The following is a 27,888-nucleotide window of genomic DNA, read 5'->3' on the forward strand; positions in this document are numbered from 1 at the left end:
ATAGGCAAGGACCCGGAGGATTGACAAGTAGCTAATGTTTTTCTATTATTCAAGAAGGGAACCAGGGATAATCCTGGAAGCTATAGACTGGTGAGTCTCACGTCAGTGATAGAAAAGTTACTGGATGGAATTTTAGGGATAGAATTTATGAGCATTTGGAAAACCATTACCTAATTAGGGAGAGCCAGCGTGACTTTGTGTGGAGCAAGTTGTGTCTTACTAACTTGATTGAATTTTTTGACAAGGTGGCATGGGTGATTGATGAACATAAGCCTGTGGATATTGTCTACACAGATTTTAGTAGGGCATTTGACCAGGTGCCTCATTGGATGCTTATCCAGAAAATCCATGTTGAATTGGCCATTTGTATTCAGAGCTGGCTTGCCTATAGAAGACAAGGTAATGATCGAAGGAACTTATTCTAGCTGAAGGTCTATGATTGATGTTGTTCTGCAGGGATCTCCACTGATATCTCTGCTGTTTGTAATGAATATGAATAACCTGGATGAAAATGTAGGTGGATGGGCTAATAAGTTTGCAGATGGTGTTGTGGATAGCATAGAAGACTGGCAAAAAATACTATGGGATATAGATCAGTTGCAGATATGGATGAAGAAATGGCAGATGGAGTTTAACCCCTCCAAATATGAAAAGTTGCACCTTGATAGGTCAGATATAAAGAGACAGGACACTGTTAAGGGCAAGATCATTAACAGTGTTGGATGAGCAAAGGGAACTTGGGGGTCCAAGTTTATACAGGTCCACAATCCCTTATCCGAAATTCTGAAATCCAAAAAGCTCCGAAAGCCGGTTTTCTTCACCAACAGCTGACGTCACTCAGGTGTGACGTGGCAGCACTAGCAGAGGCCGCCAGACATCAGTTGTGGCTCAGCGCTCGTACTGGTTACACGTGCATTTGTGTTTGCTGATATTTTGCGTTCACTGTTGACTTTGTGTTTAATTTCACTGTGAAAATGTTAAGAAGAGCTGCAGATACCCCTATGGATAACAATGAGAAAAAGAGAAGGAAGCATTTGTCATTATCAGTAACGCAGAAGCTTGATCGTGGTGTGTCTGTGCAGTGTCTTACTGAAGAATATGGTATTGGACCTACCACTGTATATGATTTAAAGAAACAGAAAGACAAGTTACTGAAGTTTTATAGTGACAATGACGTTCTACATTTATTCCAATAAGTCATTTACCATGTGTTTGATTCAGTTCGTTTGAAGCTGTATATTTTTATGTTTTATTGAATGTTTTTGTTGTAAATAAGATATTTTTCTTGCCATTATTCCCTAAACAATACAGTATAACAACTATTTACATAGCATTTACATTGTATTAGGTATTATAAGTAATCTAGAGATGATTTAAAGTATACGGGAGGATGTGCATAGGTTTGGAGCTCCGCTGGGTTCTAAAGTCCACCCGCACTGTGACAGGTTAAATAAGGGACCTGAGCATACGTGTTTTTTGGTATCCGCGGGGGGTCCCGGAACCAATAAGGAGGGATTCTGAATTCCGAAATGCAACAGGCCCCAAGGATTTCAGATAAGGGATTGTGGACTTATAGTTCCCTGGAAGTGATTACACAGGTTAATTGTGTGTTCAAGAAGGCATATGTCATGCTTGCCTTTATTAGTTGAGGCATTGAGTTCAAAAGTCAGGAAGTTGTGTTGCAGCTTTATAAAACTCTAGTTAAGCTGCATCTGAACTATTACTCAACACGTACAAACAAGCAGGAGGAACTCAGCAGGCCGGGCAGCATCCGTGGAAAGTACTGTTCTGGTCACCCCATTATAGGAAGAATGTCGAAGCTTTGGAGAGGGTGCAGAAGAGCTTCACTAGGATGTTGCGTAGACTAGAGGGCATGGGCTATAATGTGAGGCTGGACAAACTGGTAGGCTAAGGGGAGATCTGATAGAGGTTTATAAGATTATAAGAGGCATAGATACACAGACAATATGTTTCTCCAAGGGTTGAAATGTCTCCTACCAAAGGGCATGTATTTAAGTGAGAGGGGGTAATTTCAAAGGAGATGTGAGGGCCATATTTTTTACACAGAGAATAGGTAGTGCCTGGAATGCGCTGCCTGCAGTGGTGGTATAGGAAGAAGCATTGGAGACTTTTAAGGGATGTTTAGATAGGCAACATGAATATGAGGGGAAATGGAAGGATACAGGCATTGTGTAGGCAGAAGAGATTAGTTTGCCTTTTCATTACTAATTTAATTGGTTTGGCACAATTATTGTGGACTGAAGGGCCTTCTCCTATGTTGTACTGTTTTATACTCTCTGTCTATACTTAAAGCTCATGCAGAGTGCACAATGCACATCTGATACTTAAACTACTGGGGTTTTGCATGCTGGGAAACTTGCTCTTGGCATTCAGTTAGACACAAAAGTAAGCACTTTAGTTTGGTTACTCGGTAATAAATGGGCAGAGTGAAAATGAAGTATCAGTTATGTCCGTCTCTATGAGTAACAATTTCTATTTTGTTTTAGGTTATCTGATGTATGAATTTAATCAGTTCTGGTTCAAGGAACAACCATCTAGCATTATGGAATTCAACTATTACAGAGAACAATTTCACAAAAGGGTAAAAGAGCTTTTGATAGATCCCCACACAGTCCTTACCCTGAAAACAAATGGACAGTAAAATGCACGAAACCCATAAAATACCACTTAGCATTAATTGAGCAAAGTGAGTTTATGCAGTGGATTTGTTTCTTTTAAATAGAAACGTATCAACATTTTGTGATGGAAATTTAGAATAAGTTCTTTATCAAAAAACATACATTAAAATTGTCTCAAGGTGCCTTGTGTTTGATAGCACAGATATTGGTAATTTATTTAGGGTATGATTCAAAATACAGTAATGGAACTGGTAAGCATATTAAAACACGTACTGATATGTATTTAAATTTGAGTGATTTTTCAGTTTTAACTTTAGAGGACAGCCTGTTAACAGTAAACCCATTTAGTATTATTACAGTTTCCTTTGCTATTAATGCAGAGGCTTCATAAGTATGTCTAAGATTGTTGTTACTAATTTCTAACTTTATTTTACTGCATTAAAATAATGAGCATATTTCAGCTAATTATAAGACTGATATCAATGAGAACAAAGTTTTTTAGATTTCTTGTATGAAATTTTCAGTTGAGGTTATTGTTTTAGAAATGATTCTGTGTTTTTCATGATCAAAATTACACACAGAATTGGATGGAAAATAAGTGGCATGTTAAACCCCACGAGAGCATTTCCATCTAGCTTGTGAACTTATATATGCTGTAAATCAAAGTTTTCCAGCAACAGTAATTGGTTTTAATCTGACGGATGTTTATTTTGAAAAATCCTGTATATTGCAGATAAATTTCTAAATTAACCTTTGCATTGGAGCAATTTTAGCTGTTAATTACATGGAGCTGTGACCAAGTTCAAGTTGTTGACAATCTTGCTTGTATAATTGTGATGGCTCTTAAAAAATAAGAACGTTATCGTTTTTGTCACATTGTGAGAAATGATAATGGCACTCACCACCACTCTCCACAAAGACAAACGAAGAACACCAAAGAAAATAATTTCTGGTTGTTGTTAGAGATTTCGAAAGGGCACAAGAAATGTAAATTATGTCTCTTTTTTAATTTTGAGCCTCATCTCACTCAGGATGGCAGCAGCAGGTGATATTTTTTCACACACCTTTCCTGCTTTTTATTGAGGAATGCTTATTAGTGTATCACCGTCAGTCGGATGTTTTGTATTTATTACTGGTGTGATTAATCTAGATAATACATTTATACTTGAATGGTGATTAGTTTATTGAATGAGATACTTCCTACCATTAAAAGATGCTCCGTTTAAAGTTTATATAGATTTGTACCAGATGGCTTCCCATATAAGTGTAATAGAACTTATTTTATGAACTTTTGCTCAATTAAAATTGTATCTGCAACAGCAAAGTGTACGTGGTATTTGCTTTGTATTTTTTTACATTGCAGTTTCAGACTTAATCAGTTCTGATTTTTGCATATTTAAAAAGTAACGTTACCACTTCAAGGTCTCTAAGTGCCATGGGCAAGAAAAATGCTTTTGCACCAGTTCCTTTGATGAAGTAATGGCCTTTCTGGAACTTGTTTCACTGGACTTAGAAACATAGAAAACATAGAGCACAATACAGGCCCTTCGGCCCACAAAGCTGTGCCGAACATGTCCCTACCTTAGAACTACCTTGGCTTACCCATAGCCCTCTGTTTTTCTAAGCTCCATGTAGCCATCCAGGAGTCTCTTAAAAGACCATATCATTTCCGCCTCCACCGCCGCCGCCAGTAGCCCATTTCACACACTCACCACTCTCTGCATAAAAAAATCTTACCCCTGACATCTCCTCTGTACCTACTTCTAAGCACCTTAAAACTATGCCTTCTCATGCTAGCCATTTCAGCCCAGGGGAAAAGCCTCTGATTATCCACACGATCAATGCTTCTCATTATCTTGTACTCCTCTATCAGGTCACTTCTCATTCTCCGTAGCTCCAAGGAGAAAAGACTGAGTTCACTGAACTTATTCTCTTAAGGCATGCTCCCCAATCCAGGCAATATCCTTGTAAATCTCCTCTGCACCCTTCCAATGGTTTCCACGTCCTTACAGTTGTGAGGTGACCACAATTGAGCACAGTACTCCCAAGTGGGTTCTGACCAGGGTCCTATAGAGCTGCAACATTACCTTTCGGCTATTAAACTCAATCCCATGATTGATGAAGGCCAATGCACCGTATGCCTTCTTAACCACAGAGTTAACCTGCGAAGCAGCTTTGAATGACTTCGACCTCCTTTTTGTAATTTTTACAGTTAATAACTGCAGCTTGCCAAATTTATGGTGATTGCCATTTTTTATAACCTTACGTCTACCCTTATTGCTTTATGAATCCTATTGTTTTGTTTAATATCTCGAATTTGCACCATTTCTACAGTTGAAGGAGTCAATGCTGATTTGATGGGATATAGATGGATGGCCACAAAACTTTGGCTGATAAGTATTGGCATTTTTGGTGAACTTTTCTAGGCATTCTCCCCCCTGTATTGTTAATTTTGTTTCTCATAATTCATTGCTTTTAACTTTTTTTGTATGTTTTCAACAGGAAATGGCAAGTTTTTGCAAAGAGTTATACAACAGGAAACAACTTATGCAGACCAAGGTGTTTTTCTATGTTAATCACATAGCATCTGGCCCATATCCCACTAACCAGGAGTTCCCAACCCGGGGTCCTTGGATCTCTCGGATAATGGTAGGGGTCTCTGGCATAAAAAAAGGCTGGGAATCCTGACTCTAAACACTTCCTATTGATGGCACTTGCTGTCAAATGTTTTTTAATCATTGCAGCTGCATCTATACTGACCACTTCCTCTGCACCGTATTCCAGTTACCCACCACATTTTATATAGGAGAAAAAGTTGCCCTCAGATACTATTTAAATCTTACCCCTCTCACATTAACCTATGCCCTCCTACCCTGGCTACCTCGGGAGGTGGGGGAGAAAAGATTGTCAGCCCTGTCTATTCTCCCCATTAATTATATAATGCTCTATAAGGTCACCTTTGCCTCCTTTGCTGTGGGGAAAACAGCCTCTCCAACCCCTCTTTTTAGAACTCCAGTCCAGAAAATATTGTCAAGGATTTTTTTGCACCCACCATCTTAATCACATCCTCAAAGTTCAAATTAAATTCAGATTCAGTTTATTGTCATTTAGAAACCACAAATGCAATGCAGTTAAAAAATGAGACAACGTTCCCCCGGAATGATATCACAAAAGCATATGACAAAACAGACCACACCAGAAAATCCACGTAACATTTGGCAATCCGCAATCCAGAGTCCGGAGAGGCTGCTGCGTATTAATATCGTGCTACCGTCTAGCGCGTTCCCCGGAAAGGAGCTCCAAATCCACCAGACTAAAACAAGACCAAAAACTAAAGCTACAAGACCTGCACAAAACCACATAATTACAACATATAGTTACAACAGTGCAAACAATAGCATAATTGATTAAAAAAAACAGACTATGGGCACAGTAAAAATAATCCAAGATGTTAAAGGATTGTAATTTCAAAAGAAATCACCACAGTTTCCACAAGTCCCCAGGGTCCCGACAGACTCGCCATCCCACGCCGGCAGCAGAAGGGAGTACCCCCGCTATAGACTTCCAAGGCGCCGCCCGACTCAGCCTCGCAGACATAGCACACACCGAAAGCGAGCTGAGTCCGTCGAAAGGACTCCGAGTCCTTTTATTATCGAAATACATCTATGTCACCATATACAACCGTGAGATTCATTTTTCTGCAGGTATACTCAAAAAATCTATAATCTAATTATAACCAAAATAGAATTAACAAAAGACAGACCCAACTGCGTATTCAACCAGTGTGCAAAAGACAACAAACTGGGCAAATACAAAAAGAAAGTTCTTATAGAAACATCTGCATGACGCTAAGCTAGGGCATATCATCAGTGATGTTACCTGGAGTTGTCAGGTGTTTCAGGTCTCTCAACATCAGACACCCTCGCCCAGGTGACCTGACCGGGTCTGATCAGACCCTGGCCTGTGCCCTAGCAGCAATCCATGGATCTGCCCTCATTATCCAGAGCCATCTTGATACTTTCTCTGCTGCATCTATGGTGGTAGAAATCTCTCCTTCTTCTCTCCCCCGTGATTCCAAGTGCAGTGTATACTTTGCAGAGCAACTGGCCTGCAAAGCCACAACACTCAACTTCCATGGGCCAACTCTTCTCTCTCCAGCCTCTTCTTTGGCAGTTGATCTTCAGATCTTCATACTGGCTCTTTTCTGCTCGTAGGCCTCTTCCATGCATTCTTTCCACGGCACGGTAAGCAAGGTAATAAATAATAATAAATAAATAAGCAATAAATATTGAAAACATGAGAAGAAGAGCCCTTGAAAATGAGTTCATAGGTTGTGGGAACATTTCAGTGATGGGGCAAGTGAAGTTATACCCTTTGGTTCAAGAGCCTGATGGTTGAAGAGTAATAACTGTTCTTGAACCTACTGGTGTGAGTCTGAGGTTCCTGTACCTTCTTCCTTATGGCAGCAGCGAGAAGAGAGCTTAACCTGGGTAGTGGGGGTCCCTAATGATGACTGCTTTCCTATGACAATGCTCCGTGTAGATGTGCTCAATGGTGGGGAGGGTTTTACCCGTGGTGAACTGGGCCGTATCTACTACTTTTTAATAGGATTTTCCTTTCAGGAGTATTGGTGTTTCCATAATCAGGCCGTGATGTAGATAGTCAATATATTCTACACATCTATAGAAGTTGGTCAATCCTTCTTGTAACATAGCAACCAGAACTACACATAGTACGTCAAGTGTGATGTCCCAACTTCTATACTCAATGTCTTGGACTATGAAGGCAGTCATTAACCATATGCGGCCTTCACTACTCTTATCTACCTGTACCACCACTTTAAGGGAACTACGTACTTGTAAGTCAAGATCCTTTTATTCAAACACACTCCCCATGGCTCAGTCATTCACTTTGTATGTCTGGGTCTGGTTTACTCATGGGTTTCAATTATATGCTTACTGTGTAAATTAATTTATGTCAAATGGACACATATGTATAAACGTAGCCATCTATATTGTAAATAACAGCCAAATAAGCATGATTTATTATTAAGGTAATGTACCTCAACAATATGCTACCTGAAACTTTAAAAATATGATGCTTTGTATTTTAAGTTGTACTAGTCAGAAATGAAATAATTTTAGAATCTTGAAAGTATTTCTTTCATAATTTGTTAGGCAATTTTACAGATGTTCAGTAGCAACCCAGATTGCTATATGTCATAAGATTCTAGTTTTCAATACTAAGCTGCATTTATATAGCAGTTTAACATTGAAAATCATCTAGTTTTGCAGTAATGTGTCACATGAAGAAATAGTAAGTTACCGTATGTTAAGTTTAGTCAAAGAATAGGGTTTAAATGGCTTCTTAGAGGAGTTCAAGGCAAAAGCAAATACAGAGCATTATTACCTTGGCAAATGAAAATAAGCTTACTAAATATAGAGAAATTAAAATATGGGATGCATAAGGAACAGTATTAATAAACAGAAAATCTCTGAGGTTATTTTCCTGGAGGTTACAGGGATGGAGAGGTCATGGAAGGCCTAGGAACAAGGAAAACAATTTTAAAATAAATGAGTCAGTAACTGGTGCACATCAGCAAAAACAGTGATAGAGGATTTGTTACTAAATTAGGTTACAGGAAGCAGTATTCTATTTTCAAATGTAGAAGTTTGGAAGATCCGTGGCTAGAGATAATGTAAGCATGGGTGGAAGTGAGTTGAGGGAAGTCGTAGAGTGGGTGACAGGCAGTTGTTTTGCCAATGGCATGATTATTTATTCCATGATTATCTCAGCCTCAATTAGAACAACCAGATTGAGAAAGATTTTCAGCATACCAATAGATCATGATAGATCAACATATGAAATCCAGAATTTGAATCATAACTAAAGACATTAAATTCCCAGTATATACTGTACTTCAGACTAAGGATTTCCATGGCTAGCATTGCTTAAAATGATGTCATAGTAGAACAAAATATAGATTTATACATTAATGAATCTTTTACAATTTCATTTGCAATCAGTTAATACTGATGACATGTACACCTTGATAGATCAAAGATCTAAGTGTTCTATCCTTGTGATATCATTTTGAGTAAAATGTGATCAAGAATGACTCAATTAATGGATGTCATGAATGGCCAGTCTGTTTTATTACAAGTTTCCTTTAATTTTTTGTGCAATAACAAATGGGCAGTGACAACACCTATCATGATAGATATATTAACTGTTCATATACAATAATGCAAAAGAAATAGGTTTTAATTTATTTCTCTCTAAATGTAACATGAAAGGTAATATATAGCTTCTTTTAAAATGTGCCTTTATTAAAACAAATCTATATAAACATTATCAAATAAATAACACTTAATGGTGGCTAACCAAAATTCAACTCAAGCTAACCGCAATGGCCTGATGATAGGATTGAAATTAACTTTCAAACTATGTATTCAATATTTCAATCTTCTTTTCAAATTGTGAAACATCAGCAGTAAAGTGCATTTTACAGTTTTTTTATAGAAATTAAAGCATATTGAATAGGTTTTTTTTCTACTTATACAGCATATAAAGTGAAGTATTTAATTTTGTCCAGTCAATTTAAAATTGTGTTAGCATTAATATGCTTTTAAGTATTTCCAGTAATATTGATATAATAGATTAAGACCAAAGGAATAAAAACAGGAATTACTGGAAACAGCAGGTCAAGACAGCATTTGTGGGAAGAGATAGCATTTCAGGTTGGCGACCTCTTGTCCACTTGTGTTTATTTCTAATTTCCAACATCTTTTTTTAATTTTCAAAATGAAATGGATGCTGTTCATAGATGTACATTTCATCCAGCGCTGAAGATGTTCATGTTATTATAATACCAGTTCTCCATGCCCATGTACTTCTGTGAGCTTGGTGAAGTTCAGAACGGTCCATAAAAGTCATTGTTATGAACAAGCTTAGCTTCCTCTGGCCAACATCATTGCCCTCTTAAGCTGTTCATAGGTTACAAACATTACCACATTCCAGGAGCCAAGACGTAGAAAAGAGGGCATAAACCTGCCAGGGAAAAAATTACAATGAATCCACTGTATGGAGTGATAGATAAGCATAGGATTAGAAAATAAATGACTCCAACAGTTCTCCTAATCTTCAAGCAGGATAAGGATAAAGACAACATAACGGCAATGTATTCATGAAGGAAAGAACCACACTTTTTAAATAAAAATACACAAAAAATTATACAGCCAAAAAAATGTGATATAAATGAATGGGATATTTATAAGGGGATCAAAAAATTAAGGCCACTGACAATGACAAAGAATACATGTCGTAAATTGCGAAAGAATGTTACAAAAATTAGAAGAGACAGAGGAACTTAGATGTGATATTATGCAAAGGTGTTAAAAATGAACTTTTACATTCCTGTTTCTGCAACTCTCCCAAAAGAAGAGCTATGCTAATTGAAGATTTTAAAGGTTTTATACTTGGGAATTACTGTAAAGAGAAAAGCCTTTGGCATAAATGGCAAGTCCTTTTGTTTATCAGAGAAGGGCAGAAGTCGGAGTATACAGAAGTCTGGTGGGCAAGTTTTTGGAGTGGTGCGGGAGGAATCACCTGCTCTTGAATGTGGCCAAAACCATGGAGATGGTAATTGATTTTAGGAGGAAGAAGACTGTCATGAGTCCTGTATACATTCTGGGAGTAGAGTTCGGGGAGAGGAGTGCAAATATTTGGGTGTTCACCTCAACAACAGACTTGACTGGAAAACCAACACCATGGCTGTTTATAAGAAGGGGATGAGCAGACTCAATTTTCTAACGAAGCTCTGATCCTTCAATGTGTGCAGCAGGATATTAGAGATTTTTTGTCAGTCTGTTATAGAGAGTGCAGTCTTCTTTGCTGCTTTGTGTTGGGGGAGCCACATTGATGATGTAAAAAGACTAAATAAATTCATCAAAAAGGCTGGATCTGTCCTTGGCTACAACCCGGACTCTTCAGTTAATGGTGGAGAGGAGGTCACTGAACAAACTGTTATCCATTATGGACAGTCTGGCACACCTTCTGCATAATCTACTGAATAAGCAGTGGAGTACCCTTTCCAACAGACTCATTCAGCTCCGCTGTCCCAAGGATCATTACAGAAAATCTTTCCTACCAAATGCAATAAGAATATACGACAGTTTATCTCTGTGACAAGAGAACACACATCATAGTACAATAGTCTCTGCTTTATTATTTCGTACATTATCATTGCATATTATTGCACATCGGTACATTATTATTGTGCTTATTATTATTCTATATTATTAAGTCTGTATACTGTTAAGTATGTTTTTAAATGTTGCTGCTGTAGTGAAAGAATTTCCCACTTGGGATCAATAAATACTTATTATTTTCGTTGTTATTATTATCCACTTGAGAGTCTTCCCATGTTAATTCATTTCCTGTCAATAAATCTTTCTATTCCTTTCTCCTTCTAACTTATCTAATGTTGCCTTAAATGCAGTGTGCACTTTGCATGAAGTGCTCCAAGTAACAGCAAGTGTCATATCTAATTTCAAAATTCTCCAACTCCTATTAAGTTGACCCAAAACTATCATATACCTATTGCCCAAGGTACCTTATTAGTCTTATATTTTCTACAGAAAAGTAGCCCAATTTATTCAGATGTTTTATTTCCTGATGGTTACAGCTATTGTTTCTACTTGCATCATTGCAATTTTACCTTTGCACGGGCAAGGACATTGGGGCGTGGAATTAAGCTGAATAATGGAACTGGCCCAAAGAACTCTTAATAGAGAAGGTCGCTTAAAGATAAAAGTGGGCAGTTAAAACATGAGTAATAAACACAAAATGTTGGAGGAACTCATCAGGCCAGGCAGCATGTGTGGAAGAGAGTAAATAGTTGACGTTTCAAGCTGAGACCCTTCAGGATGAAGAGTCCTGATGCTGCCTGGCCTGCTGAGTTCTTCCAGCATTTTGTGTATATTACTTTGATTTCCAGCATCTGCAGATTTTCTTTAGTTAAAATATGAGTTGACATATAAATTAATAACAAAATATTGGATGGATAATTTGTCTTACTAAGATGGTATCTAATTATTGTAGGACAAACTTGAATAGCAGAGTTTCAAGTCAAGCAAATCCTCCTCGCCAAATAGTACATGTTTGAAGGTAAGAAATAGATCTTGGTCATGTGGGAGAGCTGTAGACTACTTAAAAGAATCTGCAGGATTAGAAGCAGACAATATACTGCTGTTTTAAGAGTTCAACAGATATGGAAAAACACTCATAATCAATAAAAATGCAATTGTTCACTAATTTGTAAGATCTAACTTAGAAAATTTATTACAAACCAATAAATTATGTGAAAATGGGTCAATCCTGCCAACCAAATGTCACTTGTATCTTTGAAATGCTATCAAATCAACTAGGTAAGTTTAAATTTCGAGCCATCATTGACAAAGTTCCACAGGAAAGCCAACTAATTCAACCAACCAGCACAGTGATTTGGCATGGAAAACAGAATAAAGATAAAAACAGAAGTAGGCAACAGAAAATAAGAGCTACTCAAGAAACAAGGGAAGTTGTTTGATTAATCTGCCTTAAACTTCCTTTCATTCAGTGTGCTGAATATTTTTGGATCTATCAACTAGACATTGATGGCCTTTACAATGGAATCAGTGCTGTGACCTGAGTACCATGTTACCATATTTACTTATAACATAGGAAGCCAATTTGTCCTTTCGACTTTATTCCAGTTTACAGAGCAATCTTATTCCCTTGTTTGTTTCCCCTGTACCTATTCATCATCTCCCCCAATCCCCCAAATTTGATCACCTACACATTAGGGACAATTTACAGTGTCCAATTAACTCATCTTTGGAATATGGAAGAAAATTGGATTATCCGAGGGAAACCTATACAGTTACAGGGAAAATGTACAAACTTGACATAGACAGCCCTAGAAGTAAGAAGTGAACTGGATCATTAGAGATGTGAGGCAGCAACTGAATTAGCTGCACCACCGAAATAACCCAATTTTAAAAGGAAAGAATAGAATAATAATAAAAAGGCCAACACTCAATGCACAAGAGAAAGAAAAAATTAACAGTCATGCAAACAATTGAAGCGAATGACAGCGTTCCAAACCAAAATTTAGTCCTCAGATCCAAACCCCACTAGGCCCAAAGCCTCTCATGAGTTCATCATATTAGCGGGTACACAGCATAGCTTCCAGGGCAGTCCTCATAGCCTCAGTGCCATAGAGTTGGCCATCACAGAGAATAAGCAAAATAGGCTCTTTCTCAACCCACACCCTGTCTTTAGAGTCTATCTGAGCCAGTGTTTAAATTGGCCTAACAACAGAACAGCGAAAGGTTCTGGCACCCTGGAGAGAGGAGTGAAGAATCGAGAGCAGGCAAAATCGGCTCTCCCCTCTGACTTGGGCCAGCATTTAAATTGTCTAAATAGCGTAAGGTACCTCACACTAGAACCTGGGCACGGCTGCTGTGAAGGGCCCTGGGCAGACCACACTGACCAGTTACTTGCTCTGGGCCCAGATTTCGTCGCCAAGTCCGAAGCTGCTTCTCAAACTCTTCAAATCAGCTCAGTGCCCACAGTGATCCAACCTTGCACTCAGGCCAGCTAAACAAACATCAAAATTGAATCTCTTCTGCCCAGACCTCGACTGCTCCTTACGGCACACAGAGTAATCCAACCTCAGCCCTGAGCCAGCTATATGGGGATCGGAATTCCATCTGCCACAATTCATCCCCTGAACTTGCCTCACCATCGTTTGCCTCTTTCACTGTTTGCAGTGATAACACAATTTACCTCAGAAAAGGTATTTCAAGTCATGCATTTAGTTGAATTTGAGCTTTTTGACCACCAAGAAGCTGTCACACACTTTCAGTAGTGCCGTCTTAACCATAAAGATGAACTTGATACACCACACTTGTAGAAATGTAACTACTTTCTCAAGTGACATTGACAGTTTAGCACAAATCCTGTGGTTGTGTTTGACTGAATGCCACTTCTTACAGTAATATTTGCTCCACACTGAGTCTTAAGGGGTTTATGTAGCAATAATTTCATGAAACTTTATTCAATTTAAAGATATATTTTTAATGCTTCTGCAGCTATTTATTACCCAGTTCATTTTTTTTTATCATAAGGTATATCTAGAAATCACAGAATTGTAAAGGGATATATTTTCATGAATGATCATCCCAAACTATTTTCAATTTTTTGGCTCAAGTAAGGTTTATAAAACTGTTATGTACCTCCTGCTTTTGCAATTGCCTTTAACGCAAGCTTCTCAAAACTACTCTAAAAATTTTCTTTCAGTGCTAATGCTGAAGTTCTGGCTTGTTTACTTGACAAAATTGATTTTGTAAGGTCGCCAACTTGGTTAAAGTCAAATGAAGATCTAATGAGCAGACCGCCTGTTTTCTGATTATGCCATTTTAAAGCAGTGTTTTCCATGTTTTGACCTATTCCTGTGATTATACTAAGTTATATGGTTGTGCAGATCAGCATAATTACACTCAGTGGCCACTTTATTAGGTACACCTGCTCGTTAATGCAAATATCTAATCAGCTAATCTGTGACAGCAGCTCAATGCATAAAAGCATGCAGACATGGTCAAGAGGTTCAGTTGTTGTTCAGACCAAACATCAGAAAGGGGAAGAAATGTGACCTAAGTGACTTTGATGGTGGAATGATTGTTAGTGCCAGAGAAAGTGGTATGAGTATCTCAGAAACTGCTGATTTCTTGGGATTTTCATGCATAAAGTCTCCAAAGTTTATAAAGTATGGTGTGAAAAACAAAAAGATCCGCTGTGCAGGAGTTTAGTGTTAATGAAAGAGTTTAGAGAACATAGAACATAGAATAGTACAGCACATTACAGGCCCTTCGGCCCACAATGTTGTGTCGACCCTCAAACCCCGCCTGCTATATAAACCCCTACCTTAAATTCCTCCATATACCTGTCTAACAGTCTCTTAAACTTCACTAGTGTATCTGCCTCCACCACTGACTCAGGCAGTGCAATCCACGCACCAACCACTCTCTGAGTGAAAAACCTTCCTCTAATATCCCCCTTGAACTTCCCTCCCCTTACCTTAAAGCCATGTCCTCTTGTACTGAGCAGTCATGCCCTGGGGAAGAGGCGCTGGCTGTCCACTCTGTCTATTCCTCTTAATATCTTGTACACCTCTATCATGTCTCCTCTCATCCTCCTTCTCTCCAAAGAGTAAAGCCCTAGCTCCCTTAATCTCTGATCATAATCCATACTCTCTAAACCAGGCAGCATCCTGGTAAATCTCCTCTGTACCCTTTCCAATGCTTCCACATCCTTCCTATAGTGAGGCAACCAGAACTGGACACAGTACTCCCAAGTGTGGCCTAACTAGAGTTTTATAGAGCTGCATCATTACATCGTTTCTCTTAAACTCTATCCCTCGACTTATGAAAGCTAACACCCCATAAGCTTTCTTAACTACCCTTCCTACCTGTGAGGCAACTTTTTGAGGCAGACTGAGTCTGCTCCTCCACACTACCAAGTATCCTGCCATTTATTTTGTACTCTGCCTTGGAGTTTGTCCTTCCAAGTGTACCACCTCACACTTCTCCGGGTTGAACTCCATCTGCCACTTCTCAGCCCACTTCTGCATCCTATCAATGTCTCTCTGCAATCTTCGACAATCCTCTACACTATCTACAACACCACCAACCTCTGTGTTGTCTGCAAACTTGCCAACCCACCCTTCTATTCCCCACATCCAGGTCATTAATAAAAATCATGAAAAGTAGAGGTGCCAGAACAGATCCTTGTGGGACACCACTAGTCACAACCCTGCAATCTGAATGTACTCCCTCCACCACAACCCTCTGCCTTGTGTAGGCAAGCCAATTCTGAATGCACCTGGCCAAACTTCCCTGGATCTCATGCCTTCTGACTTTCTGAATAAGCCTACCGTGTGGAACCTTGTCAAATGCCTTACTAAAATCCATGTAAATCACATCCACTGCACTACCCTCATCTATATGCTTGGTCGCCTCCTCAAAGAACTCTATCAGGCTTGTTAGGCACGATCTGCCCTTCACAAAGCCATGCTGACTGTCCCTGATCAGACCATGATTCTCTAAATGCCCATAGATCCTATCTCTAAGAATCTTTTCCAACAGCTTTCCCACCACAGACGTAAGGCTCACTGATCTATAATTACCTGGACTATCCCTACTACCTTTTTTGAACAAGGGGACAACATTCGCCTCCCTGCAATCCTCCGGTACCATTCCCATGGACAACGAGGACATAAAGATCCTAGCCAGAGGTTCAGCAATCTCTTCCTTTGCCTCGTGGAGCAGCCTGCGGAATATTCTGTCAGCCCCCGGAGACTTATCCATCCTAATGTATTTTAACAACTCCAACACCTTCTCTCCCTTAACATCAACATGCTCCAGAACATCAACCTCACTCAAATTGTCCTCACCGTCATCAAGTTCCCTCTCAGTGGTGAATACCGAAGAGAAGTATTCATCGAGGATCTCACTCACTTCCACAGCCTCCAGGCACATCTTCCCACTTTTATCTCTAATCAGTCCTACCTTCACTCCTGTCATCCTTTTGTTCTTCACATAATTGAAGAATGCCTTGGGGTTTTCCTTTACCCTACTCGCCAAGGCCTTCTCATGCCCCCTTCTTGCTCTTCTCAGCCCCTTCTTGAGCTCCTTTCTTGCTACCCTATATTCCTCAATAGACCCATCTGATCCTTGCTTTCTAAACCTCACGTATGCTGCCTTCTTCCACCTGACTAGATTTTCCACTTCACTTGTCACCCATGGTTCCTTCACCCTACCATTCTTTATCTTCCTCACCAGGACAGATTTATCCCTAACATCCTGCAAGAGATTCGTAAACATCGACCACATGTCCATAGTACATTTCCCTGCAAAAACATCATCCCAATTCACACCCGCAAGTTCTAGCCTTATAGCCTCATAATTTGCCCTTCCCCAATTAAAAATTTTCCTGTCCTCTCTGATTCTATCCTTTTCCATGATAATGCTAAAGGTCAGGGAGCGGTGATCACTGTCCCCCAGATGCTCACCCACTGACAGATCTGTGACCTGACCCGGTTTGTTACCTAATATTAGATCTAGTATGGCATTCCCCCTAGTTGGCCTGTCAACATACTGTGACAGGAATCCATCCTGGACACACTTAACAAATTCTGCCCCATCTAAACCCTTGGAACTAATCAAGTGCCAATCAATATTAGGGAAGTTAAAGTCACCCATGATAACAACCCTGTTACTTTTGCACCTTTCCAAAATCTGCCTCCCAATCTGCTCCTCGGTATCTCTGCTGCTACCAGGGGGCCTATAAAATACCCCCAGTAGAGTAACTGCTCCCTTCCTGTTCCTGACTTCCACCCATCCTGACTCAAAAGAGGATCCTGCTACATTACCCACCCTTTCTGCAGCTGTAATAGTATCCCTGACCAGTAATGCCACCCATCCTCTCCTTCCCCCCCCCCATCTCTTTTAAAGCACTGAAATCCAGGAATATTGAGAATCCATTCCTGCCCTGGTGTCAGCCAAGTCTCCGTAATGGCCACTACATCATAATTCCATGTATGTATCCAAGCTCTCAGTTCATCACCTTTGTTCCTGATGCTTCTTGCATTGAAGTACACACACTTTAGCCCTTCTACCTTACTACCTTTACACCCTTTATTCTGCTGCTCTTTCCTCAAAGCCTCTCTATATGATAGATCTGGCTTTACTCCATGCACTTCTTTCACTGCTCTATCGCTCCAAGTCCCATCCCCCTTGCAAATTAGTTTAAACCCTCCTGAACCATGCTAGCAAACCTACCAGCAAGGATATTGCTCCTCCTCGAGTTCAGGTGCAACCCATCCAATCTGAACAGGTTTCACCTTCCCCAGAAGAGATCCCAATGGTCCAAAAATCTAAAACCCTGTCCCCTGCACCAACTCCTCAGCCATGTATTCAACTGCCATCTCCTCCAATTCTTACCATCACTATCACGTAGCACTGGCAGCAATCCTGAGAATGCCACCCTTGAGGTCCTGTTCTTCAGCCTTCTGCCTAGTTCCCGAAACTCACACTTCAGGACCTCATCCCTCTTCCTGCCTATGTCGTTGGTCCCAACATGTATCACGACTTCTGGTTGCTTTCCCTCTCGTACCAGGATGTCATGCACCCGGTCAGAGACATCCAGGACCCTGGCACCCAGGATGCAACAAACCATGTGGGTTTCCTTCTCACGTCCACAAAATCTCCTGTCTGCTCCCCTGACTATAGAGTCACCAATGACAACAGCTCTCCTCTTCTCCGTCCCATCCTTCTGCACCACAGGGTCAGACTCAGTGCCAGAGGCCCTGCCACTGTGGTTCACACCTGGTTGGTCGTCCTCACCAACAGCATCCAGGGCAGTAAACATTATTCAGGGGAATGGCAACAGGGGTGCTCTGCACTACCTGTCTACTCTCCTTTACTTTCCCCCCTCGGACTGTCACCCAATGACCTTCTTCCAGCAGCCTAGGTGCGACTACCTCCCTGTAGCTCTCATCTATGACTGCCTCATTCTCCCTTATGAATCGAAGGTCATCCAGCTGCTGCTCCAGATTCTTCACACAGTCTTCCAGATCGCCCAGCCGCAAGCACTTCTGGCAGATGTGACTCTGCGGGAGAGGGGAGTTCCCCCAAGACTGTCACATCTCACAGGAGAGGCACATCACCGTCTCAGGAGGCATTGTAAAGACTAACTGGGAACAAGCTCGTCCTCCACCTCTTCTCGTTGAAGCCTCTCGAGTCAAAGCCTCAAATCTGCACTCTTTCACTGGTCCACTCACTCACTGGCCGCTTTCCACAGGCCGCTCCGCTTGAGGTAACCCTCTATTTATTTGTTTGAGCTTTTCAAACTGCTTGGTCACCTGACCTTGATTGCCCAATCAGCTGCTTTCTGCTGAGTCTGAGCTATTCAAATCTTGATTGTCTAATCAACGGCTTTCTGCTGAGCTATTCAAATCTTGATTGACTTGATTGCACAGTCCAACCACCAAAACTGCCAGAATCTCTTGAGTCAAAGCCTCAAATCTCCACTCCTTCACTGGCCCACTCACTCACTGGCCGCTTTCCACAGGCCGCTCCGCTTGAGGTAACCCTCTATTTATTTGTTTGAGCTTTTCAAACTGCTTGGTCACCTGACCTTGATTGCCCAATCAGCTGCTTTCTGCTGAGTCTGAGCTATTCAAATCTTGATTGTCTAATCAACGGCTTTCTGCTGAGCTATTCAAATCTTGATTGCACAGTCCAACCACCAAAACTGCCAGAATCTCTTGAGTCAAAGCCTCAAATCTCCACTCCTTCACTGGCCCACTCACTCACTGGCCACTTTCCAGAGAAGAATGGCCAGACTGATTTAAGATGACAGGAAGGCAACAGCAACTCAAATAACCACACATTATAACAGTAGTATGCAGAAGAGCGTTTCTGAACACACAACATAATGAATTTTGAAGTGAGTGGGCTACAGCAGCAGAAGACCATGAACACACACTCAGTGGCCACTTTATTATGCACAGAAGATACCTAATAAGTTGCCCTTGGCACCTTTACTCTGGAGTAGCAAGAAAAGTTTATTTGGCTACTGTTCCTACAACTGCTGAAAACATAGATGGATTCTGGTATGAGAAAGTTAAAGTTCAGGTGTATACACCCTGCATTTAAATTGCCTATAAGGCTCCTGGGTCCCTATACAAATATTATCTGGAAAATAAAGAAAGAAAAAATAAAACAAAAGTAGGAAGGTATGCCCAAATGCTAATTAAGTTTAATCAAATGTATTTACCCTTTGTAAAAGGCTGTTGGTCCTTCTTTAAACAGCATAGTCCGGGCACAATGGAGCGCACTTCTGTATTGTCCAGGAACAGAGTTCATGTATCTTGTCTTTACTACATCAACAGGAGAAGCCACCACTGTCGTACAAAATCCTGCACCAAAGGCTGAGATGAAGTGGCATGGAAAGTTATCTATAAGTTGAGAAAAATACTTTTCAATTCCAGAATCAGATGAAGACATTAAATTAGTTCCAGCTTATACTTTCCAGTGTAAAGAATCTGAAGGGTTGTTGTAGTAATGTCTATGATACAGTATGTCAAGGTTTCTTGATTTTGAAATGTAGAAAATTAGCTCTGCAAAATCATATTATCAAAAAAATTCAGTGGAATTATAATCATAATTTTTTATGCAAGAGTTCCTGAAGTGAAGATTTGAATCATTTGATAGGTAGATAATTTTGCTTACTGACAAAAAGGACTACCAACATATTAATGCTGTAAGAGACTTTATAATGGGGGAAGGGAGTCTGCTGCATTCATATTCTGTGGTCTTATCATTAAAGATTTGTATTGATCCAAATAATGCAAATAGTTTATCTTTGAAATAGTTACAACCTATAGACATTTAAACACAGACTCTCTGAAATAACTAAGTAACACAGGAAGTATTAAAATTGGAAAGGATGATTGTTCTTGTTAATACTTATGATAACTTCATTCATTATTACATTAAATCAGGGGTGTCAAACTCATTTTAGGTCACGGGCCGGATTGAGCAAAATGCAGCTTCATGCGGGCTGGATCAGTCGGACGCGTGCGAACGCAGCTTTCGTTGCCTCCATTTTTTCAGCCTGCTCTCATGTGTCTCAGTCTCTGCTATAACTACAAAGTGTTTCACTTTACAAATTCCGTTTCTTATGAAGAAGACTGCCGAATAAACACTAAAAACCCTGAAAACCTGGTACCTGAATAAACTCAGCATTAGCCATATCATACGCCATAGGCGCTTCGATTACTGGGGCCAGCTTTAATAGTAATTAGATATTATCTCGCGGGCCAAAGATAATTCCACCACGGGCCTTGAGTTTGACATATATGCATTAAATCAATGTGGGATTGATTATTCATTTACTATTCATTTATTTAATATTAAATACACTACAACTCCAATGATGCTTACAGACTTTTCCCTTCTTTAAATACAATCCAAAACATAAAATACTTTTTTTTTGATCTAACTGATATTGAGAGAAGAGTTATTGCACTTAAATAGAATTGTTCTCCCCACATGGATTTCTTCTGGAATGGCTTTATTTCTGTAAAAGTAGCAGAAAGGACATGCTACCCACTACAAACATTGCATTTACGTTTTTTCTAAAATTAGTCAAATGTAATCCACACATTCACCTTAAACAGTTTGTTTATGAAGCAAGCAAGTACAATGTGACGCACTGTATGCACTTCTTTGCACTGGTTTAAGAAATGCACAAGCACAGGTGAAAGGAGGTAAAAACATTAACTTTGAAATAGGCAGTTAATCAAAAAGATCAAGGCTGTAAGCCCACCTGTCAATAGTTTGTTCCTCAGAATTGACTGTTTAATGATGTCATAGGTTACAAGCTCTGAACAGTTGACAATAGCATTTCGAGCAATGTTAGGGAAAGTTCCTAAGGGAAGACAAACAAGATATGAGTATTGTAACTGAAATACCATCAAATCCATGATAAGGCAGATAGATGAATTTTGCTGTCATGTGCACCTTTCCAAAGTCCTTGAACTCCCTCCTCTTTGACTATTGATTTATATGCCTGAAGGGTTCCATTATAACGTCTCTGAACACCCTGAATGTTCCCCTGTGCCTGAAAACGAACTTTAACCACATCCATTGGTTGAGCCAATGCCACGGCAAGTCCTCCTGTAGTGCAAGCTGCCAGTGTGGAGGTACCTATACTGGTATCTGTAGAGAAAGAGGGGATTAATCAGTATTTCACACATCACACTAGGACCAAGCTGTACATACACGTTTTCTTTTTAACAAACTGTTTCACAGTAAAAACAATCTTTGTGTTTATTCTGTAGCAGATATAATTGCTTATATTTCATGCTTACATTTTATGTTAATCTTTTATGGCCAACATCTGTTACATACAAAATGAAATAGAGCACTGCCTATTTCAATCATTAAGTATTTTGTACCCTCTAGATATCCGCACATTCACTATTTATGGTTAAATTTTACTGATATTTATGTTCAAATAAATAAGTAAGATCTTTAATGTTTAGCAGGCTTCACTGGAAGATATTTGTGTCAACTATCTTCCAGCACAGCTATGTCTATATATACATATGTTCAATTAACTTTCTTCCAGCTGACATGTTTGTTTTACTTTAAATGAGTAATAGAGAGGCAAGTGTGGACATCAAACCACTGGAAACTGATGCTGCTGAGGTAGTAATGGGTGGCAAAGAAATGACAGATGAGCTGAATAAGTATTTTTTGTCAATCTTCACTGTGGAAGATACCAGCAGCATGCTGGATATTTGAGTGAAGAGCAAAAGTGAATATATTCATGATTACTGAGGTCTAAAAGTAGGTAAGTCACCTGAACCAGATGGACAACACCCCAGGGTTCTGAAAGAAGTAGCTGAAGAGATGGTGGAGGCATTAGTAGTGAAGTTTTACACTAGATTGTGGAATAGTTTCAGAGTACTGAAAAATTGCAAATGCCACTCCACTCATTAAGAAAGGAGGAAAGCAAAAGATAGGAAATTATAAGCGAATTAGCCTGATGTTATAATATTGGTTGGGAAGATGTTGCATTTACCTTCCTTACTATCGACTTAACATACAAGTTAACCTTTACCGAATCTGACCTCAGCCTATTTTATCGTGTGCTCCCAAGCACCCCTAATTGGAAGCACATGATAAAACAGACTGAAGTCAGATTCCGTAAAGGTTAACTTGCATGTTGAGTCTGTAGCAAGGAAGGCAAAGGCAATGTTAGCATTTATTTTAAGAGGACTAGAATATAAAAGTAAGAATGTAATCCTGAAGCTTTATAAGGTATTGGTCTGACCATGTTTGGAGTATTGTGAGTGGTTTTGGGCTCCATAATAAGGAAGGATTCGCTGGCATTGGAGAAGGTCCGGAGGAGGTTTACAGAATGATCTCAAATGAAAGGGTTAACATATGAAGAACAGTTGATAGTTACAGGCCTGTCCTTACTAGAGTTTAAAAGAATGGGAAGCGATCACATTGAAAACTGCCAAATATTGAAAAGCTTAGATAGAGTAGATTTAGAGGCTATGTTTTAACTAGAGAGTCTAGAACTAGAGGACACAGCCTCGGAATAGTAGGATGTCCCTTTAGAACAGAGATGTAGAGGAATTCCTTTAAACTGGGCGTGGTGAATGTGGATTTCATTGTCACAGTCAGTTGTGCGAAGGCCAAGTCATTGGGAAGTTAATGAGTTCTTGATTAACAAGGGTGTCAAATGTTACAGGAAAATTAATAAATTATGATCGAATGGTAGAGCAGACTCGATGGGCTTAAGGCCTAATTTGCTCCTATGTCTTATGGTCTAATTTGGACGGTTGCAAGGAAGGAGTAAGAGAATATGAGATTATTCTGCAGAGAGCTGCTATAGATTTGATGTAATGACCTCCTCGAGTGTCATGGTAATTCTGTGATTATGTGTGCTCTCGGTCGCTTTACTGAGATATTTACGGTATACATGCGTTGTTAATTTTATATTAGAAATGTTTAAATATTCTGCATTATTAGTATTAACTATACTAGTTATCTTCTACCAGTTATGTGATATATTCACTAGGGTTTAAGTAGCTATTGCCGCTGACATTTTTGTTTGCACTCATTAAAGAGAAAGATTAGCTAATTTGCCACACGTACATCGAATCCTGCAGTGAAATGCGTCGTTGCGCATCTCGACGATCGTGCTGGGCAGCCCGCGAGTGTCACCACGCATCCGACGGCAACACGGCATGTCCTCAGCTTATTACAGCCCACGCAGGCACGGGGAAACGTTCAAACTCCTTACGGACAGCAGTGGGAATTGAATCCATTTCTCCAGGCTGCGGCTGTTAACGCCTTACGCTTACCGCTGCGCTAACGTGCCGACCCATGCCTTTATGCCACGAGATATTTATACTAATTATTGTTTCAACCACAATAGAAAAGGAAATTTGTTTTCACCCCTTCACTCTTATCTCGCTTCTGCCATTGATATTTGTGCGGGTACGCGCTGATTTATTTTCGACCCGCCATGCTATTTATGTTAACTATCTTACCCCGTTGAGAGTTCTGAACAAGCATTCAGTGCTGTCTTCACCCTTGTGATTTGTACCCATTCAGTCATTGCGTTAACTACTTTGTACCATAATGCCGATTTAATATAACAATAATATCTTATATGGTCATAGTTTCTGCATAGTAAATCCAGTTATATTTTCAATATAAATATTTATTTAATAGTTCCCCCTGCCAATTGCTTACGTTCATTCCCTCTGCTGTAAACCTGTTTGACAGAATCATACAGTCCGATCCTTATTGAAGCGAAGCTCATCTGTCTTTGCAGCCCAGCGACCAATCCACTGTATAAACTCCTCGGTCCTTCTGTTTTGATCATGGTAAGCACTGTCCCCAAAACCCCGCGGTATCTGATACTTTTCGGTCCTTGGCACTTTCTAGCTTCTCCTTGAATCTAAACCAGATACGTGAGTTACTCATGGATAATAAGAACACGTTTCAGACTGGTACAACTCTAAAACTCTATTTTCTTGACAAAATCTTTAATTTTACTTTCCCTCTAAAACCGAGAATTTCATTTCTTTATCCGGACATACACAGTTCGTTGAAAAATTAGTTTCCAAATGCATTTCAGAGGGAGCGTAAATGAACATTGTTTCGTTTCCTCTACTCGTTACCTGTAATCTAACTTTAGCCGTGTCTAGGGGGAAGGTGATGAGATCGGCGATGCAGGCTGCTGTACCAGCACTCAGGAACTGCACCCCAGGAGTTGGAGGCACGATGGACGGTTTAAGCCCCACCATCCTGACTGCAAAACTTTGCAAAGTCCGACCTGGAGGGAAATAATGAAGTCACGCTGTTGGCTACTCAGGTTACAATCTTCCTGATGTGGGTGATGCATTGTCTTGGTGTTTTGTTTTTACATTCATTATAGTTAAAACCGAACAAAAAAACTGTTCTGTTCTACATATTATACAAGTCACTTTATCAACAGAATTTGATCAACACAAGTTGTAATTAATTTTCCATAAGTCCATGGAAATTTCCCATAGCATATTCTCTCTTAAATCCACTGACCCCATAACCCCACTAATCCATCCCATACATTTCCTGAAGACCAGAGCATATGATTCCCCTGCCAGCTCCTTAAGACAGTCGTCATTGGGAGGACCTTAGACATTGTTACATTTCCTAATGGAAATGCCAAATCCCAACAATTGTGACATTTCTTATATTTCAAAATTAAATTTCATGCATAAAATATTTGCAAGAATAAAAATAGTACATGGTTTTCTTTACACTCATAGTATTGTCAAAACTATACAATTCATTGTGTCATCAAGTTAATAAATCCTATGAGCAAATCACCAACACACAGGTCTTTGAACAATAAACTTTCAGGTATTTGAGAGGTGTATCTTAAGACACAGCCCCTCAGGACCCAGTGACAACAGGACCTAAGAGTACTGGACAGTGCTTCTCTACAAAGCCTTTGTATTAGAGTCAGAGAGCAATACAGAGTGGATACAGGCCCTTCAACCCAACAAATCCATGCTGACCACGGTTCCCACCCATCTGGTCACAATTTCATGATTTTGTCCCATATCCCTCTAAGCCTCACCTTCCATGCACCTATCCAAGTGCATCTTAAATTATACTCTATTACCTGCCTCAACCACTTCCTGTTGCAGCTCATTCCACTTACTCACCACTCTCTATGTAAAGAAGGCACCCTTCTAAATCTTTCCCTTCCTGCCCTAAATCTATGCCCCCTTGGGTTTGGACTCCCCTACTCTGGGGTTATGAATGCTACCATCGACCCCTATCTATGCCCCTCATGATTTTATAAACCTTGATAAAGTCACCTTTCATTCTCCTACCTCCAAAGAATAAATGTTATTATTTTTAATTTAATAAAAATATTATTTTTCAAAGTGCATTCCATCAGTAGCAAGAGAAACTGCAGTTTTGTAGTAATAAGTTGCTGTCAACTACAAAGTGTATTATCTCGTTTGTTCTAGTGGGTCATTAAAATGATGTGAATAAACCTTTATGTACAGGGGGCATTTGTCAAGAGCTCAGGTCAGAATATCTGCTGTTTACAGAGGCTTTTGGCATTCTAGACTGATTTGATGGATGATTGTGATTATGTTTGTTCTTTTATTAACCTTTCAGTGATGGTGAGAGTTACAGCAGAGATTTCCTTTCATTAAAGTCAAAATTTTGTTAATAAAAAAGCATTTATAGACAGCACACAAGTAAACCTCCATCATAATGCTGAAAGCACTTTTTAAAGACAATTGCTTTTAAAATTTACCTTCTATTTATGTAATTTACCCATTTGTAAATCAACCACCAAGAAACGTAGAGCAAGGTTTTAATTCCTTGAAATAGATAATCTTTTCACATAAATTCTGACTTAATTGTTAAAATGTAAAACATGTTCAGGAATTCATCAGTTTAGCTGTTTGGAGCTTTATTGTCCCTGAGCTTCAGTTTTGATTGCCCTGTGGTGAAACCAGCCTCATCTTCAGAGCACCAGGGAAATGCCAGAATCCTGGTGAGGTAGCTAAATATTCTCCCAATCTAGGGGGAAGCGTCAGTTAGAGATCTGAGCTAGGGGTTTGGGACTAAGGTCAGAAAGAAGAGTGTTCAGCAGATTGATGTAGCCCAGAGTGGGTGAGCAGTGGTCTTCATCTAGGAGAGCAACAGCAAATTGAGCATGGGGGGAGGCTGGAATGGGAAGAGGGATGGTAGCAGGATAGGGAAATGGAGAGAGAAATGATAAGAAAGAAGGGAGTCATAGAAGTAATAGGGAGCTGTGGGTGCTAGAACAGGGGTGAAACTGAAAGTGGAAGTTGGGGTGATGAGGTAGGGAGAATGAGAGAGGGCATACTGAAGAGTAAAGAGCAGATGAAGGTGGGTTGAGGCAAGAAAGAATTTTGGGCTCTAAGGTGATAGCTTGTCTTGCAGCAGAGTCAATAGTATTGGACCTCCTTGCCACTGGACCAAGATCTTGCTCTGTCAAGTCCTGCCGGTTGCTGGTGTATACTGCCACCCAACATTGAATGAATCAATGGAAAGACAAGCTTCCAGTCCTTGGAGCTGGAATAATCGCAGGTCCTCCTTCACGCTGAGGGAAGAGCTAATAAGAAGAAGAAAATGGCAGGGTACCTAAAGAAAGCCCAGTTCAGTCCTTGCTAATAGTCTTACCAAATCCTGCCTCATTGACGTTGTTGGTCAGAAAGTGTCCAAGAAGCACGACTCTCTACAATGCCCAAAATATAATATGGTCTGCGATCTGTGCAGAACCCAGCCTTGCAGGATCCATCCACTTCATCTGCTCACTAACCCATATCAGTTCTTTAAAGCAGAGCTATGTCTATTAAGATGTTCTGCATACCATCTTAAAAACTGGCATCAGCATGGTCAACAGTAAAGTAAAATACTAAAAATAATTGCATTGAAGAAATGTTACTCTTGCACTCCAAAATAAAATAATAATAATGTTTTAAATACAGTATATGACATACCTTTAAGTATTTCAGAGAGTGGATTACTGTTCTGAAAGTAGCAAATCTCGGAAGAGTTCCTTCCACTGCTCTCTGCAGGTACTGCTGCTGACCCGGGTTTTGTGCAGTTGCTTAACCTTCAGCAGCTCGGATGCTGGGCCAAAGTACAGCCACAATTGGCCGCTCCTACAGGGGTCGAGTGCTTAGAAAACACGATTGCCGATGTCATTTCTGCTTACTTTAGCCTTGGAGTTTCGTCACGATTACACCAGAGGCCGAGAGGAAGCATGGCTTACGGCTTGCGATGTTAACCTTCACCGTGCAGCCAAATTATCTCAATGTCCCAGAACGTTGGTCCTAGACCGAATAAACATCTCTCGGGAAAAACAGGCGGGGCAGGCAACAAATGCTATTTCAAAGTTCTCTCCTGAGGTGTAGAGGTCATCATTTTCTGTAGTAAAAATAAAGATGCATCTGAAGATTTCATGAGCATTTTAATGTTTATTCGTCAAAAAAGTGATATCTTATCTCAGAACAAGTTTATAGTCTGCTTGTTATAAATTATATAACCTCCGCGGAAATTTGTCAAAGTCCATAGAT

General features: G+C 39.9%; 2 protein-coding genes across 2 annotated transcripts in view; one reads left to right on the forward strand and one right to left on the reverse strand.

The window, feature by feature from the left end:
* elmod2 (ELMO/CED-12 domain containing 2) overlaps positions 1–3,963 on the forward strand; it is a 35,536-nt gene extending 31,573 nt beyond the window's left edge. Inside the window, exon 9 of the mRNA XM_073042741.1 lies at positions 2,508–3,963. Within this exon, the coding sequence (XP_072898842.1) occupies positions 2,508–2,662 (155 nt within the window). The 3' untranslated portion in view covers positions 2,663–3,963. The remainder of the gene's footprint in view (positions 1–2,507) is intronic.
* A 4,825-nt stretch (positions 3,964–8,788) lies between these two features.
* On the reverse strand, positions 8,789–27,646 carry ucp1 (uncoupling protein 1). Its single transcript, XM_073042742.1, has 7 exons — positions 27,310–27,646; positions 24,454–24,608; positions 24,023–24,230; positions 21,269–21,466; positions 21,075–21,176; positions 19,521–19,701; positions 8,789–9,689 (listed from the first exon to the last, which is right to left on the reverse strand). The coding sequence occupies exons 2-7, from the start codon at positions 24,577–24,579 to the stop codon at positions 9,590–9,592; spliced, it is 915 nt and encodes a 304-aa protein (XP_072898843.1). The 5' UTR covers positions 24,580–24,608; positions 27,310–27,646; the 3' UTR covers positions 8,789–9,589.
* Between the last annotated feature and the right edge of the window lie 242 nt (positions 27,647–27,888).

The sequence above is a fragment of the Hemitrygon akajei genome, chromosome 4 (assembly GCF_048418815.1).
Source record: "Hemitrygon akajei chromosome 4, sHemAka1.3, whole genome shotgun sequence".
Taxonomy (NCBI): domain Eukaryota; kingdom Metazoa; phylum Chordata; class Chondrichthyes; order Myliobatiformes; family Dasyatidae; genus Hemitrygon; species Hemitrygon akajei.

Coding starts and splice junctions, on each gene's coding strand:
- ucp1 (XM_073042742.1), bottom strand. CDS start 24,579: ATGGTGGGGCTTAAACCGTCCATCGTGCCTCCAACTCCTGGGGTGCAG. Junction 24,231..24,453: donor CGGCTAAAGTTAGATTACAG/GTAACGAGTAGA, acceptor TATCTGGTTTAG/ATTCAAGGAGAAGCTAGAAA. Junction 19,702..21,074: donor GAGGAACAAACTATTGACAG/GTGGGCTTACAG, acceptor CTCAACTTATAG/ATAACTTTCCATGCCACTTC.